Source organism: Nicotiana tomentosiformis, chromosome 9 (assembly GCF_000390325.3).
Source record: "Nicotiana tomentosiformis chromosome 9, ASM39032v3, whole genome shotgun sequence".
NCBI classification, from domain to species: Eukaryota; Viridiplantae; Streptophyta; class Magnoliopsida; order Solanales; family Solanaceae; genus Nicotiana; species Nicotiana tomentosiformis.
Window position 1 is genome coordinate 67,731 of NC_090820.1, and position 16,493 is coordinate 84,223.

At 44.1% G+C, this 16,493-nt stretch overlaps 1 protein-coding gene across 1 annotated transcript; it reads right to left on the minus strand.

The window, feature by feature from the left end:
* Window positions 1–1,011: 1,011 nt before the first annotated feature.
* LOC138899512 (uncharacterized) lies at window positions 1,012–15,330 on the minus strand. The gene is made up of 2 exons (XM_070186035.1): window positions 14,969–15,330; window positions 1,012–1,831 (listed from the first exon to the last, which is right to left on the minus strand). Exons 1-2 carry the CDS (start codon window positions 15,328–15,330, stop codon window positions 1,012–1,014), a joined length of 1,182 nt encoding a protein of 393 aa, XP_070042136.1.
* Between the last annotated feature and the right edge of the window lie 1,163 nt (window positions 15,331–16,493).

A 16,493-nucleotide genomic window follows, 5' to 3' on the forward strand; every position in this document is an offset into this window, starting at 1 on the left:
TGGCATATTTGGTGCATTAGCTATTTGTGGGAGTAGCAGTTGCTTTCCGGTAACAATTTTAAAAGCGTTTTTGTTTGTGCTGGAGCACTTTTGTGAATTGAAACACAGTTGAGTAGCATCCAGAAGCTTCACCCAATTTGTTTGTGACCCGGTTGCAAATTGGCAGAGATATTCCTCCAGCATGTCATTGAACCGGTCTATCTGGACATCTTCTTGTTGATGGAAGTTTGAGTTATGACTCAATTTGGATCCGAGGCAACTGAAGATATGGTTCCAAAATTTGCTAGTGCAGCGTGAGTCGCAGTCACTAATGATGTCTTTGGGCATTCCCCAATATTTGACAATATGAGAGAAGAAAAGTCGAGTTGTATCTTCTGCCGATATGTTTTGTGGGGCTGCTATGAAGGTAGCATACTTGGAAAATCGGTCTACTACCACCAAGATGGTTGCAAGATTCCCGACCTTGGGTAATCCTGTGATGAAATTCAGGGAAATGCTTTCCCAAGGTCTCTGTAGGACAGGTAGCGGCAACAAGAATCCCACTTGTGCTGAGCAATCCAACTTGTCCTTTTGGCATGCTTGACAAGTCTTCACACACTGAGGGGCTCCATGAGTTGTTGGACGTCGATGATATGATGTTTGATTGATAATGTTAGGGGCAGCCGGAACCATAGGTTCAGGTCTTTTGATTCCCTTCTTTGACTGCATGGCCGAGATGTTTTCAGCGGCCATCTTTATGGGTATGCATGGTATGGTGTGGGGTTTGGCCCCGTTGTCTCCCATCATTAGGAGCATGTTGGAATATGGTACCGGGATGGTGTTGGTTTTCCAAAGGAATTCCAATCCCACTATCAGTTCGAAATCATCGATGATAGCTATACGTAGGTTGAACATTCCCTTGTATGGGCCAAGCTTCATTGTCACTACTTTGGCTATTCCACTCACTGGCTAAGATGGAGAGTTGATAGCCTTGACACGACACCTACTCTTTTTCACCGCTAGACCGAGGCACTACACCTGAGTTGAGGCCAAGTAGTTGTGGGTAGCACCCGTGTCTATCAATTCCCGAATAGGTTTGCTGTTTACTTTCATGTCGACGAACATTAAGGTCCTCTTTTGTGTGGTGGGAGGCCTTTCATCCGCGTTTTCTTTCCCTTTCTTGGTGATTGGGCATGCATTCTTCTTAGGGTTACCAGCACTAGTTCCCGCTAAGGTATTATGAATAGAGCCAACAAATGCGTTGAAGGTACCTACTTGCTTTGCGTGGTCTGAGTCGTCAGGATCTGAATCATCTTCAATAGTATATTGAGCATTGATCTGTGTATTGGGACATTGATTGTTCCAATGTTCCCCGCCGCAATGACGGCATTCAGAAGGGGGCTTTCTCCCATTATTGTTGTTGACTGATGCAGCACTGTTGCTGCTTGAAGAAGGAGTCTTAGATTTGGATGCACTTCGATCTCCTCCATTTCTGTTAGGGCCACCGTTGCTAGGTTGGCTCCCGTTGTATCCCCCTCGAATAGGCGGCTGAGGCCTATCCTTCTGAGTTTCCATGTGATAATCCCCAAGGCATTCTGCAGCTTGGATTGCCTTGGGCAAGGTATCTACCCGTTGTCTTTGCAGCTCCATACGAGCATAAGGTTTCAAACCTTCTATGAAAGCGAACAATTTGTCTTTGTCCCCCATATCTCGCATGTAATCCCGCACTGACTTGGTCTGGCGGAGCTCACGTAGCTTTCTCCGTGCATTGTATTCCCTATTTTCAGGGAAGAACTGCAGGCATATGGCTACCTTTAGTTCTGCCCATGTGTTGAAAGTATCTTCACCGGCCCTGATGGATTCGTATTTGTCTTGCCACCAGAGTTTAGCATCACCCTGAAGATTAATGGCAGCAGTTGCTACCTTTTTGGCTTCTTCCAATTATCCTACGGCATCGAAGTCTTGTTCGATGTCGAAGATGAAATTTTCCACTTCTTTAGAAGCATCCCGAGCTCCGTTGTATAGCTTTGGCTCCGAAATTTTCAGCTTTTGTGGCGTAGGGGCAATGTTCATGGCACCCATGATTTTGCTTTTCGCCTCCTTTGAGCAGGCTTTGAAGGGTAGCATTGACAACATTGAGCTGGCCTATCAAGTTGCCTATGGTTTGATGCATGGCAGTCAGTCTGTCTGCCTCTAGGTCACGGTGGGCTAAATCCTCGGCACACTCCTGTTGGAGGTCCTTGAATTTGCCATGAATTTCGGCTGCCTCGACGACTGTCATATGCCGATCTTCCTCAGAGTCGCGACTGATGTTTGTTATGCCAACTTCGGCTTGTTGCATTCTGCGATCCAGGTCGTTCAACCGTTGCACTAGGCTAGTTTTTAGATCAGGCACCGTATCCACAATGGGTCGTAGTACGTCAACCGTCTCTTTGGGAACTGTGATGTGATCCCCATAATTCACCATGGTCAGAAATTGTGGTGATGGCAATGTGTGTCCCCTCATCCGATGTCGAGGTTAGTCTCTAATACCAATTGTTACGCGGCGCCTTCCTGAAGTTCCTTGGAAGGGCGACGTAAGGCTAAGTAACTGATGTCAGTGTGGTTGTTGTCCGCCAATTGAGGTCCCCTCCGTACAGTAGACTAGATTGTCAGTGTCGTACGGGAAAACCAATGTCGTAAGCAATTGAGCAGCAAAAATGAGCAATTGATGATGAAAGCTGATTGTATTGATGATGATGAAAGCTATTACAAAATGCTATACGGAGTCGGGGGGAGAGACACAAGTACAGAGAAATGATTGATTGCTTGAATGTTTGAATGCTTTGGTCCCCCTTAATAATGCTTAAAAAATAAACCAAAGTTACATGAGTTGACCTATGAAAGTTGTAAAAGCACACTGAAATAAAATGATGTAAAACTACTCTATAATTACAATGAAAAGGACTTAGTCTTCTACAAGGTAGAAGCAAGTACGATGGCAGCAATTTTGTCTTGAGCATCAGGGACTGCGCGTATTGCTGTCGGCTCGCGAGGCACTATTTGGATCTTCCTGTGGCTCGGTGCTGGTGCTTGGCATAGGATCTGTGCACGTGGCATTGTCTGTGTGCGCGGCACTATTGGAAACATGATGGTTTGTGCGCGCGGCACTGCTGGCCTTTGCTAGCTGCTGGGCATTGGCAAAGATTATCGGTGGGGCGACAAAGGCACATGCATGCTTGTCACTTGGCGTTGTCGAGACCACGGGGCCGACCGTGGCGCTAGGCATTGGGAGGCTTGCCAGGACGCCACGGGGTGCGTCCAAGAGGTCATGGGTCAATGATGGAAAGCAACCCATGACATTTATAGCCCACACCTTCGGCGTGGGCCCGGGCCCCCGGATCCAGACCGCCTTAAATTTATCCGAACTATAGAAAATGAACTAAGGAATATTGGTCACTGACCCACCATGGCAGTTCCTCATTGATTAGTGTTTTAGGGCTATAAAACGAGAACTCTACCTGATTTTCATATTTTCGTATGCTATAGCCCACACCTTTCGCGTGGGCTCGGGCCCCCTGACCCCAACCGCCTAAAATTTATCCTGATAATTGGAAATGACCTAAGGAATATGATTCACCGACCAACCATGATTGTTCCTCATTTTTTAGTGATTAGGGCCATAAAACAAGAACTCAGAGTGATTCTCATATTTTTGTGTGCTATAGCCCACACCTTACGAGTGGGCCCAGGCCCCCTAACCCGAACTGCCTAAAATTTATTCGGATAATTGAAAATGACCTAAGGAACATTCGTCATTGACCTGCCATGACTGTTCCTCTTTTTTCGTATTTTAGGGCCATAAAATGAGAACTTGTCCCGATTTCCATATTTTCGTGTGCTATAGCCCACGTCTTCCGCGTGGGCCAGGTCCCCAGACCCGAAAATCCTAACATTTATCCAGATAATAGAAAATGACTTAAGGAATATTGGTCAACGAACCGCCATGACCGTTCCTCATTGTTTATCCTTTTTGGGCTATAAAATGAGATCTCGGCCCGATTCTCATATTTTTGTGTGTTATATCCCACGCCTTCCGTGTGGGCCCGGGCCCTTGGACCCGGACCGCCAAAAATTTATCTGGACCATCGTAAATTACCTAACAAACATTGTTCATCGACCCACCATAACCGTTCCTCATTGATTGACTGACCGTTCCTATTATTTTGGCGTTTTAAAACCATAAAGCAGGAATTCTGCCTAATTTCCAGATTTTTGTATGCTTTACCACTCCTTCCGTATGGCCAGATCCCCCGAACCCGGATCATTTTAAATTTTTTCTGGACATAATACACGACCTAAGGAACCATAGTCACTGCCCCGCTATGACCGTTCCTCATTTTTTGGAGTTTTACGCTAATAAAACTTGAATTCGGCTTGATTCCAAGATTTTTGTGTGCTATAGACCATGCCTTCCGCGTGGGCCCGGGACACCAGACTTGAATCGCCTAATTTTTTTTCTAGGACATCAAACATGTCCTAAGGAACCATAGTCACCACCCATGCATGACATTTCCTCTTTTTTGGCATTTTCGTTCATAAACATATCATTATGCCTGATTCCCAGAAGTTCATGTGCTATAGACCACGCCTTCCGCGTGGGCACAATTCCCCAAACCGCCAAAAATTTATACGGACAATTAAAAACGACCTAAAGAACATTGGTCGTCGACCCGCCATGACCGTTCCTCTTTTGTTTTGGTATTTTAGTGGCATAAAATGAGAACTTGTCCCAATTCCCATATTTTTGTGTGCTATAGCCCACGCCTTCCGCGTGGGACCGTGGGCCCAAGACCCGAGATACGGACCGCCTAAAATTTATTCGAACAATATAAAATGACCTAAGGAACATTGGTCAACGACCCACCATGACCATTCTTCATTTTTAGCTTTTTAGGGCTATAAAACGAGAACTCAGCCCGATTCTCATATTTTTATGTACTATATCCCACACCCATCCGTGTGGGCCCGGGCCTCTAAACCCGTACCGCCTAAAATTTATACGGACAATCGTAAATGGGCTAAGAAATATTGGTCAATAACCTACCATAACCGTTCCTCATTGTTTGGCATTTTAGCGCTTTAAAACGAGAACTCAGCCTGATTCTCATATTTTTGTGTGTTATATCCCACGCCTTCTGCGTGGGCTAGGGAACCTGGACCCAGACCGCATGAAATTTATCTGGACAATCACAAAATGACCTAATAAACTTTGGTCAACGACCTGCCATGGCCGTTCCTCATTGTTTGGCATTTTAGGGATACAAAACGTAAACTCTGCCCGATTCCCATGATTTCGTATGGTATAGCCCACGCTTTCCGTGTGGGCCCGGGACCCTAGATTCCGACCGCCTAAAATTTATTCGGACAATAGAAAATGACCTAAGGAACATTGGCCACCGACCCTCCATGACTGTTCCTCAGTCATTAGCGTTTTAGGTCTATAAAATGAGAACTCGGTCACCGACCCGTGCCCCTGAACCCAAATTGCCTAAAATTTATACGGACAATTGAAAATGACCTAAGGAACATTGGTCACCGACCCTCCATGACCGCTCCTCATATTTTAGCGTTTTAGGGCCATAAAATCAGAACATGGCCCGATTCGCATATTTGCTGGTGCTATAGCCCACGCCTTCCGCGTGGGCCCAGGCCCCAGGATCTGGACCGCCTAAAATTTATCCGGACAATAGAAAATGACCTAAGGAACATTGGTCACAGACCCTCCATGATCATTCCTCATTTTTAGCATTTTAAGGCCATAAATCGAGAACTCGTCCTGATTCTTATATTTTCGTGTGCTATAGCGTACGCCTTCCATGTGAGCCCGGGCCCCCATACCCGAAAAACCTAAAATTTATCCGGACAATAGAAAATAACCTAAGGAACATTGTCCTTTGACCCTCCATGACCGTTCCTCATTGTTTAGCGTTTTAGTTATAAAATGAGAACTCGGCCCGATTCTCATATTTTCGTGTGTTATATAACCCATGCCTTCCGCGTGGGAACGGGCCCCTAGATCCGGACCACCTAAAATTTATCCGGACAATAGAAGATGACCTAAGGAACATTTGCCACTGACCCGCCATGACCGTGCCTCATTCTTTAGCGTTTTAGGGCTATAAAACGAGAACTCGACCCGATTCTCATATTTTCATGTGCTATAGCGCACGCCTTTCGCATGGACCCGGGTCCCAGGACGTGAACCGCCTAAAATTTATTCGGACCATCGAAAATGACCTAAGAAACATTGGTCACCAACCCGCTATACCGTTCATCATTGTTTGCAAATTTAGAGCCATAAAACAAAAACTCGGCCTGATTCCCATATTTTTGTGTGTTGTATTCCACGCCTTCTGCGTGGGCACAGGCCCCCTGACCCGAACCGTCTAAAGTTTATCTGGACAATATAAAACTACCTAAGGAACATTGATCACTGACCTTCCATGATCGTTCCTCATTGTTTAGCGTTTTAGGGCCATAAATCGAGAACTCGGCCCAATTCCCATATTTTCGTGTGTTATAGCCCACGCCTTCCGCGTGAGCCCGGGCCCTCGAATTCGGACCGCCTAAAATTTATCCAGACAATAAAAAATGACCTAAGGAATATTGGTCACTGACCAGCCATGAACGTTCCTCATTGTTAGCGTTTTAGGGCTATAAAAGGAGAACTCGGCCCGATTTTCATATTTTCGTATGCTATAGCCCACGCCTTTTGCATGGGCCCGGGTCCCCCGACCCAAGCTGCCAAATATTTATTCTAATAATTGAAAATGACCTAAGGAATATTTTTCACCGACCAGCCATGAACGTTCCTCATGTTTTAGTGTTTTAGGGCGATAAAATGAGAAGTCGGCCCGATTCTCATATTTTTGTGTGTTATAGCCCACACCTTACGCTTGGGCCAGGGCCCTCGGACCCGAACCGCCTAAACTTTATATGAACAATTGAAAACGACCTAAGGAACATATTTACCCGCCATGATCGTTCCTCTATTTTTGGTATTTTAGGGCAATAAAATGATAACTTGTCCCGATTTCTATATTTTCGTGTACTGTAGCCCACGTCTTTCGCATGGGCGCGATTCCCGGACTCGGAAATCCTAAAATTTATCTGGATAATAGAAAATGACCTAAGGAACATTAGTCAATGACCCGCGATGATCGTTCCTCATTGTTTAGCCTTTTAGGGCTATAAAATGAGAACTCGACCCGATTCTTATATTTTTGTGTGCTATATCCCACGCCTTCCGCGTGGGCTCGGGCCCCTGTACCCGGACCGCCTAAAATTTACCCTAACCATCGAAAAATAACCTAAGAAACATTGGTCACCGACCCTCCATGACTGTTCTTCATTGATTGACTGACCATTCTTATTATTTTGGTGTTTTATGGCCATAAAATAGGAATTCCGCCAGATTTCTAGATTTTCGTATGTTATAGACCACGCCTTCCTCATGGGCCCGAGCCCTCAAAACCGTATCGCTTTATTTTTTTTGGACGTAATACATGACCTAAGGAACCATAGTCACTGCCCTGCTATGACCGTTACTCGTTTGTTGTCGTTTTACGCTAATAAACCTGGAATTCGGCCTGATTCCCATATTTTCGTGTGTTATAGACCATGCCTTCCGCATGGGCCCGGGACCCCGTACTCGAATAGCCTAATTTTTTTCTAGGATATCAAACACAACCTAAGGAACCATAAGGATGGTCCATGCATGACATTTATTCTTTCTTTGGCGTTTTCGGTCATAAAACTATCATTCCGCCTGATTCCAAGAATTTCAAATGCTATAGCCCACGCCTTCCACGTGGACCCAAACCCCCAGACCCGGACAGCCTAAAATTTATCAGGACAATTAAAACCAACCTAAGGAACATTGGTCATCAGCCCGGCATGATCGTTCCTCTTTGTTTGGTATTTTAGGGACATAAAATGAGAACTTGTCTCGATTCCTATATTTTCGTGTGCTATAGCCCACGCCTTCCGAGTGGGACTGGGGGCCCGGGCCTCGAGACTCGAACCACCTAAAATTTATCCGGATAATAGAAAATAACCTAAGGAACATTGATCAATTACCCGCAATGACCTTTCCTCGTTTTTTAGCGTTTTAGGGCTATAAAACGAGAACTCGGCCCGATTCTCATATTTTCATGTGCTATATCCCACGCGTTCCGCGGGAGGCCAGGGCCTTTAGACCCTGACCGCCTAAAATTTATCCGGATAATTGAAAATGGGCGAAGAAACATTGGTCAACGATCAGCTATGATCGTTCCTCATGTTTTAGCGTTTTAGGGTTATAAAACGAGAACTCAGCCTGATTCTCATATTTTGGGTGCTATATCTCACGCCTTACGCGTGGGCCAGCGCACCTGGACCCGGACCACCTAAAATTTATCAGGACGATCGTAAATGGGCTAAGAAACATTGGTCAATGACCTGCCATAACCGTTCCTCATTGTTTGGCATTTTAGCGCTTTAAAACGAGAACTCGGCCCGATTCTCATATTTTTGTGTGCTATATCCCGCGCCTTCTGCGTGGGCCAGGGCACCTGGACCCAGACCGCATAAAGGTTATCTGGACAATCGCAAAATGACTTAAGAAACATTGATCAACGACCTGCCATGACTGCTCCTCATTGTTTGGCATTTTAGGGCAACAAAACGAAAACTCAGCCCAATTCCCATAATTTCGTATGGTATAGCCCACACATTCCGTGTGGGCCCGGTACCCTGGATTCTGACCGCCTAAAATTTATCCGGATAATAGAAAATGACCTAAGGATCATTGGCCATCGACCTGCCATGACCGTTCCTCATTCTTTAGCATTTTAGGTCTATCAAATGAGAACTCGACCCAATTATCATATTATCGTGTGTATAGCACACGCCTTTCGCGTGGGAATGTCCCCCCAAACCCGGACCGCCTAAAATTTATATGGACAATTGAAAATGACCTAAGGAACATTGGTCACCCACCCGCCATGACTGTTTCTCATGTTTTAGCGTTTTAGGGACATAAAATGAGAATATGGCCCGATTCGCATATTTGCTTGTGCTATAGCCCATGCCTTCCGCGTGGGCTTGGGCCCCAAGATCCGGACCGCCTAAACTTTATCCGGATAATAGAAAATGACCTATGGAACATTGGCCACTGACCCTCCATGATCGTTCCTCATTCTTTAGCGTTTTAGGGCTATAAAACGAGAACTCGGCCCGGGCCCCCGGACGTGGCGGGTCGGTGACCAAGGTCGTTTTCGTGTGCTATAGCGCACGCCTTTCGCATGGGCCCGGGCCCCCGGACGTGGACCGCCTAAAATTTATTCGAACCGTCAAAAATGACCTAAGAAACATTGGTCACCGACCCGCCAGACCGTTCATCATTGTTTGCAAATTTAGAGCCATAAAACAAAAACTCGGCCTGATTCCCATATTTTTGTGTGTTGTAGCCCACGCCTTCCGCGTGGGCACGGGCCCCCTAACCCGAACCGCCTAAAACTTATCCGGATAATAGAAAACGACCTAAGGTACATTGGTCATTGACCTTCCATAATCGTTCCTCATTGTTTAGCGTTTTTAGGGCCATACAACGAGAAGTGTGCCTGATTCCCATATTTTCATGTGTTATAGCCCTTGCCTTCCGCTTGGGCCCGGGCCCCCAGATCCGGACAGCCTAAAATTTATCCGAACAATAGAAAATGACCTAAGGAACATTGGACAACAACCCGCGATGACCGTTCCTCATTGTTTAGACTTTTAGGGCTATAAAACGAGAACTCGACCCGATTCTCATATTTTCGTGTGCTATATCCCACGCGTTCCGCGGGAGGCCAGGGCCTCTAGACCCCGACCGCATAATATTTATCCAGATAATCGAAAATGGGCGAAGAAACATTGGTCAACAAACAGCCATGATCGTTCCTCATGTTTTAGCGTTTTAGGGTTATAAAACGAGAACTCAGCCTGATTCTCATATTTTTGGGTGCTATATCTCACGCCTTACGCGTGGGCCAGTGCACCTGGACCCGGACCACCTAAAATTTATCAGGACGATCGTAAATGGGCTAAGAAACATTGGTCAACGACCTACCATAACCGTTCCTCATTGTTTGGCATTTTAGCGCTTTAAAACGAGAACTCGGCCCGATTCTCATATTTTTGTGTGCTATATCCCGCGCCTTCTGCGTGGGCCAGGGCACCTGGACCCAGACCGCATAAAGGTTATCTGGACAATCGCAAAATGACTTAAGAAACATTGATCAACGACCTGCCATGACTGCTCCTCATTGTTTGGCATTTTAGGGCAACAAAACGAAAACTCAGCCCAATTCCCATAATTTCGTATGGTATAGCCCACACCTTCCGTGTGGGCCCGGTACCCTGGATTCTGACCGCCTAAAATTTATCCGGATAATAGAAAATGACCTAAGGATCATTGGCCATCGACCTGCCATGACCGTTCCTCATTCTTTAGCATTTTAGGTCTATCAAATGAGAACTCGACCCAATTATCATATTATCGTGTGTATAGCACACGCCTTTCGCATGGGAACGGCCCCCCAAACCCGGACCGCCTAAAATTTATATGGACAATTGAAAATGACCTAAGGAACATTGGCCACCCACCCGCCATGACCGCTTCTCATGTTTTAGCGTTTTAGGGACATAAAATGAGAATATGGCCCGATTCACATATTTGCTTGTGCTATAGCCCACGCCATCCGCGTGGGCTTGGGCCCCAAGATCCTGACCGACTAAACTTTATCCGAACAATAGAAAATAACCTATGGAATATTGTCCACTTACCTTCCATGATCGTTCCTCATTCTTTAGCGTTTTAGGGCTATAAAATGAGAACTCGGCCCGGGGCCCCGGACGTGGCGGGTCGGTGACCAAGGTCGTTTTTGTGTACTATAGCGTATGCCTTTCGCATGGGCCCGGGACCCTAGATGTGGACCGCCTAAAATTTATTCGAACCGTCAAAAATGACCTAAGAAACATTTGTCACCGACCCGCCAGACCGTTCATCATTGTTTGCAAATTTAGAGCCATAAAACAAAAACTCGGCCTGATTCCCATATTTTTGTGTGTTGTAGCCCACGCCTTCTGCGTGGGCACGGGCCCCCTGACCCGAACTGCCTAAAACTTATCCGGACAATATAAAACGACCTAAGGTACATTGGTCACTGACCTTCCATGATCGTTCCTCATTGTTTAGCGTTTTAGGGCCATAAAACGAGAAGTCGGCCTAATTCCCATATTTTCGTGTGTTGTAGCCCTTGCCTTCCGTCTGGGCCCGTGCCCCCAGTTCCGGACCGCCTAAAATTTATCTGAACAATAGAAAATGACCTAAGGAACATTGGTCAACGACCCGCGATGACCGTTCCTCATTGATTGACTGACCGTTCCTATTATTTTGGCATTTTACGGCCATAAAATAGGAATTCCGCCATATTTCTAGATTTTCGTATGCTATAGACCACGCCTTCCGTGTGGTCCCGGGACCCTTGATTCCGACCGCCTAAAATTTATCCGGACACTAGAAAATGACCTAAGGAACATTAGATAAGGTCAAAATTATTCAGGATCGACTTCGCACAGCTCAGTCTAGGCAAAAGAGTTATGCCGACTGAAAAGTTCGTGATATTGCATTCATGGTAGGAGAAAGAATATTGCTTCGGGTTTCACCTATGAAAGGTGTAATGAGGTTTGGAAAGAAGGGCAAGTTGAGCCCTAGGTATATCGGACCCTTTGAAATTCTTGAAAGGGTGGGTGAAGTAGCCTACAGGCTTGCATTACCACCTAGTTTATCAGCGGTCATCCGGTGTTCCATGTGTCTATGCTCTGAAAATATCATGGTGACCTATCCCATGTGTTAGATTTCAGCTCAATCCAATTGGATAAAGATTTGACTTAAAAGGAGGAGCCGGTGGCTATTCTAGCCTAGCAGGTCTGACAGTTGAGGTCTAAGAGTTATCCTTCAGTTTGGGTGCAATGGAGAGGTCAGCCGGTAGAGGCATCTACCTGGGAGTCCGAATCGGACATGCGGAGTAAATTTCCACACTTATTCATCAGCTCAGGTACTTTTTTTTAACTGCGTTCGAGGACGAATGTTTGTTTTAGAGGTGGAGAATGTAATGACCCAAAATGTCATCTTTAAATTTAATAAGTAATTATGTATTCTAAGATCTCAAAAAGCATCATTTATCATTCCTCGACTTGCGTGCGCAGTCCGTACAATTTTTCGGAAAGTTTTTATGTGAAAAATGAATTAAAATGTGAAATAGAGCTTAAAAACTCAACTGAGTTGACTTTGGTCAATATTTTGAGCAAACGGATCCGGATCAGTGTTTTGACAATACCGCTAGGTCCGTATTGTGATTTGGGACTTGGGCGTATCCCGGAATCGAATTCCGAGGTCCCTAGCCCGAGATATGGAATATTTATGAAAATTTAAAAGCTTGAAAGCTTAATGATTTTAAAGAAATTACTGATATTAGATTTATTGACCTCGGGTTCGTATTTTGGTTCCAGAGCGCGGTATAGGTCCATTATAATATTTATGACTTGTCTGCCAAATTTGGTGAGAATCGGAGTTGATTTGACGTGATTCGGACGTCCAGTTGTAAAAATATAAGTTTTAAAGTTTTCTTAAAAATTTTCTTTGATTTGGTGTCTGATTCGTAGTTCTAGGTGTTATTTTGGCGATTTGATCGTGCGAGCAAGTTCGTATGATATTTTAGGACTTGTGTGCATGTTTGGTTTGGAGCCCCGAGGGCACGGGTGAGTTTCGGATAGGCTACGAGATAATTTTGAACTTAGAAAATTTGGTTTTTGAGCTTCTGTTGTCATCTGGTGCATTGTGCTTCGCGATCGCGAAGAGGAAATTGTAAATAGTGAGTTTTACCCTTCATGTTCGCGAAGATAGGCACGCGATTGCGGAAGGTAAACTCCCAGTGCACTGCGAACGCAAGGGACCAGCTGCGATCGCGTAGAAGGAAGGAAGGCAGAAGCTAGGCACGTCAATTGTGCTACGCGATCGCACAAGTAAGTACGTGATCGCGTAAGGCTGGAAAAATATACTCCGTGATCGCATGAGCATTTATGCGATCGCGTAGAGTTAAAAGTCTGGGCAACCAAAATGTGCTTCGTGATCGCGAAGCCAATCCCGCGATCGCGAAGAGCAAAATGAACTTGGACAAAAGTTGTTTTACGCGATCGCGAACGAATTTCCTCGATCGCGATGAGTAAAAGTCCCAAAAACGGAACTTAAGTTCTCGAAATGGGGTTTCGACCCATTTTCAACTCTTTTCAATTTTTGAGCTCGGTATGGCGATTCTTGGGCGATTTTCACGAAAAACATTGGGGTAAGTGTTCCTTATCCTATATTGATTATATTTCATGATTTCATACTCATTTAAATCATGAATCCATGAATTTATGGAAGAAAAATCAGTTTTTTAATAAAATCTTCCAAAAATAAAAATTTAAGATTTGATGGTCCATTTGACATCGGAAATTGATAAATTTTGTATGGTTGGACTCGTATCGGAACGGGTGTTCGGATTTCGTAAGGTTTTTCGATATTTGAGACGTGGGTCCCACTGTCGAATATTTTAATGAATTTCATATGTTTATCCGAAAAATTAGTAAATTCATATGGAATTAATTCCTATGATTCGTATTGAGTATATTGAATTGTTTATGAATAGATTTGAAGCTTTTGGAGATAAATTTAAATTAATTGTTTGCCTGCTTACTTGAAAAATCATAAATTATTTTAAATCATAAATTAATTATTATAATAATTATTTCTCTCCTATTCTTTGTCAAATATTAATTCTTGAATTCCTGCATTAATTGTTACATGCTATTTGAATTATGTGTTTGAATTGTTATTTAACATTTAGCATATTAAATATTAAAATGCCTATTTTCTCCCTGATTTCCATAATAATTTGCTATTTGTCATTGTTTGTTTTATAATTAAATCATAATTATTGTATGCTTGTTGTCTTATAATTTTATATTAATTATTGCATTTATTGGGAAAATTTCTTCTATAAGAATTGGTAAATGGATATATTGGAGGATCGGGTTGCACGCCGCAACAAAATTGATTGAAATGGATATATTGGAGGATCGGGTTACACGCCGCAACAGACTTATTAAAAAGCCTATATATACTTGATTGAAATAAATATATGACAGGCTTGATTAAAAGGAATATATTGGGAGAGCGGGTTGCACGCTGCAACAGAATTGAATGTGAATATGCTGTGAGAGCGGGTTGCACTCTGAAACAGATTTGATGGAAATGATAATTGGTTACGACTGCTGAATTGGCTTCAATTATTATAAATGAGTTACCTGATTTATTTATATTATTTATTATTGTTACTAATATTGCGTACAGGTTAATGTAAGTGACCCGCCTTAGCCCCTTCACTACTTCGTCGAGGTTAGGCTCAGCACTTACCAGTACATGGGGTCGGTTGTACTGATACTACACTCTGCACTTCTTGTGCAGATTTCGGAGTTGGTCCCAGCGGCGTACCGTAGACTTTCTCGGATATCAGCTACCTAGAGGAGACTTGAGGTATAACTGCATTGGCGTCCGCAGTTCTGAAGTCCCCGTCTATTTTACTTCTGCTGTGTGTTTATTTCCAAACAACTTTATTTTATTCAGACCTTTATTTGTATTATTCTATAAGGTCGTGCACTTGTGAAACCAATTCTGGGATGGTATTTAGATACCGTTGTTTTTTTTATGTATTATTCACTACATTTGAGACTTTACTTCCGCATTTGTTCTTTGTTATTAATAAATTTAGAAATTGTTTTGTAAATGGATAATATTATTATAACGTTGATTTGCCTAGCAAGTGAAATGTTAGGAGCCATCACGGTCCGAAGGTGGGAATTTCGGGTCATGACATCAGAAAACCTCATCTCATACTGGGTCACAGACATGCCATCCTGCCGAAGCTGCTCAAACTGTCTACGCAGCTCCTCCCTGTGAGACTGCGGTACGAACTTTTCCAAAAGGAGAACAGAGAACTCTTGCCATGTAAGTGGCACTGCACCGACCGGCATGCGCCTCTTATAAGCCTCCCACCATCTGAAAGCAGTCCCAGAAAATTGAAAAGTAGTGAACGAGACGCCATTGGTCTCTAGAATACCCACTGTCCGATGCATCTGCTGGCACTTATCCAGAAAACCCTGAGCATCTTCTGACTCAACATCGCTAAATGATGGAGGTCGAAGCCTCCCAAATCTCTCAAGTCTCCTCTGCTCATTATCATCCATAACGGGGACTGCTAGGGCCTGAGCAGCTACAACCGGTTGGGCTGGTAGTGCCCCCGGTATCTGAAGTCCCTGCACTACCTGCTCTGGAGTACAGGCAATAGGGGTATGAGTACCTCCCCAGGCCTGAGAAGTGGCTGGTGCGGCCTGAACCAAAACCACCTGAGTAAGGCCAGTGCAAACAGTCAATATCTGTGTTAGAGCCTCCTGAAGGCCTGGAATCACAATAGGCACAACTGGTGCCTAAGTTGGCCCCAACGTGTCAATTATATCTGGAATCTGCTCCTGAGATGGAGCAACTAGTAGTTCTACATGTGCTACTCCAACTATTGTATGAGCTACACCTCAACCTCTACCTCGGCCCCGGCCTCTACCACGGCCACGACCTCTGGTGGCACTGGTGGCTGACAATCTGATCCGGTAGTACGCGTCCTCACCATTTGTGAGATAATAGACTACAAGAAAGTGAAATTTTTCTAAGGATTCGGCAGCCTCTCGAAGATAAGTACAGATGTCTCCGTACTGATCCGCAAGACTCTACTAAACCTGCTCAAGACTCGTGAGACCTATGTAACCTAGGATCTGATACCAACTATCACAACACAAAATTACGTCTGTCGTGATGGAGCCTATCTCAATACTAGGCAAGCCGACAACCTCAATAAATCATAAATTATTTTAAATACGAAAAACATAATAATTAAGTCTAAGGGAAAATCCCACAAATACTGGAAATAAATACACTCCCAAAACCCTGTGTCATTAAGTACATAAGCATCTTAATGATAACAAAGTCTGACTAATAACAACACTGTCTAAAAATATAGAACAGTACAAAACTGAAAGGAAAGAGAGTCAAGGTCTGCGAACGTCAAACAGCTTCCTCGAAAATCTCCAACAGATAAAAACTCCGAGAAACTAGCAACTGCCATGTCCAGAAGTACCTGGATCTACACACGAGGTATATGGTGTAGCATGAGTATAACCAACTCAGCAAGTAACAATACTAAATAAAGAATTGAAAGTAGTGACGAGTTTCACAACTAAGTCCAATTATAGTAATTTCTAACATAAGAAGGTAGGCATGCTTTCAAGCTCAACATTTAAGGACCAAATAGTATTTTCATATCAAGTTCAAATGAAACAAAATATAATGTCTTTCAGAA

Excerpts from the sequence above, each read along its gene's own strand:
- LOC138899512 (XM_070186035.1), bottom strand. The coding sequence starts at position 15,330 with ATGGATGATAATGAGCAGAGGAGACTTGAGAGATTTGGGAGGCTTCGA. Across the intron at positions 1,832-14,968 it reads GTGACCCAGTATGAGATGAG|GGCCGGTGAAGATACTTTCA; the intron begins GTTTTCTGATGT and ends CGAATCCATCAG.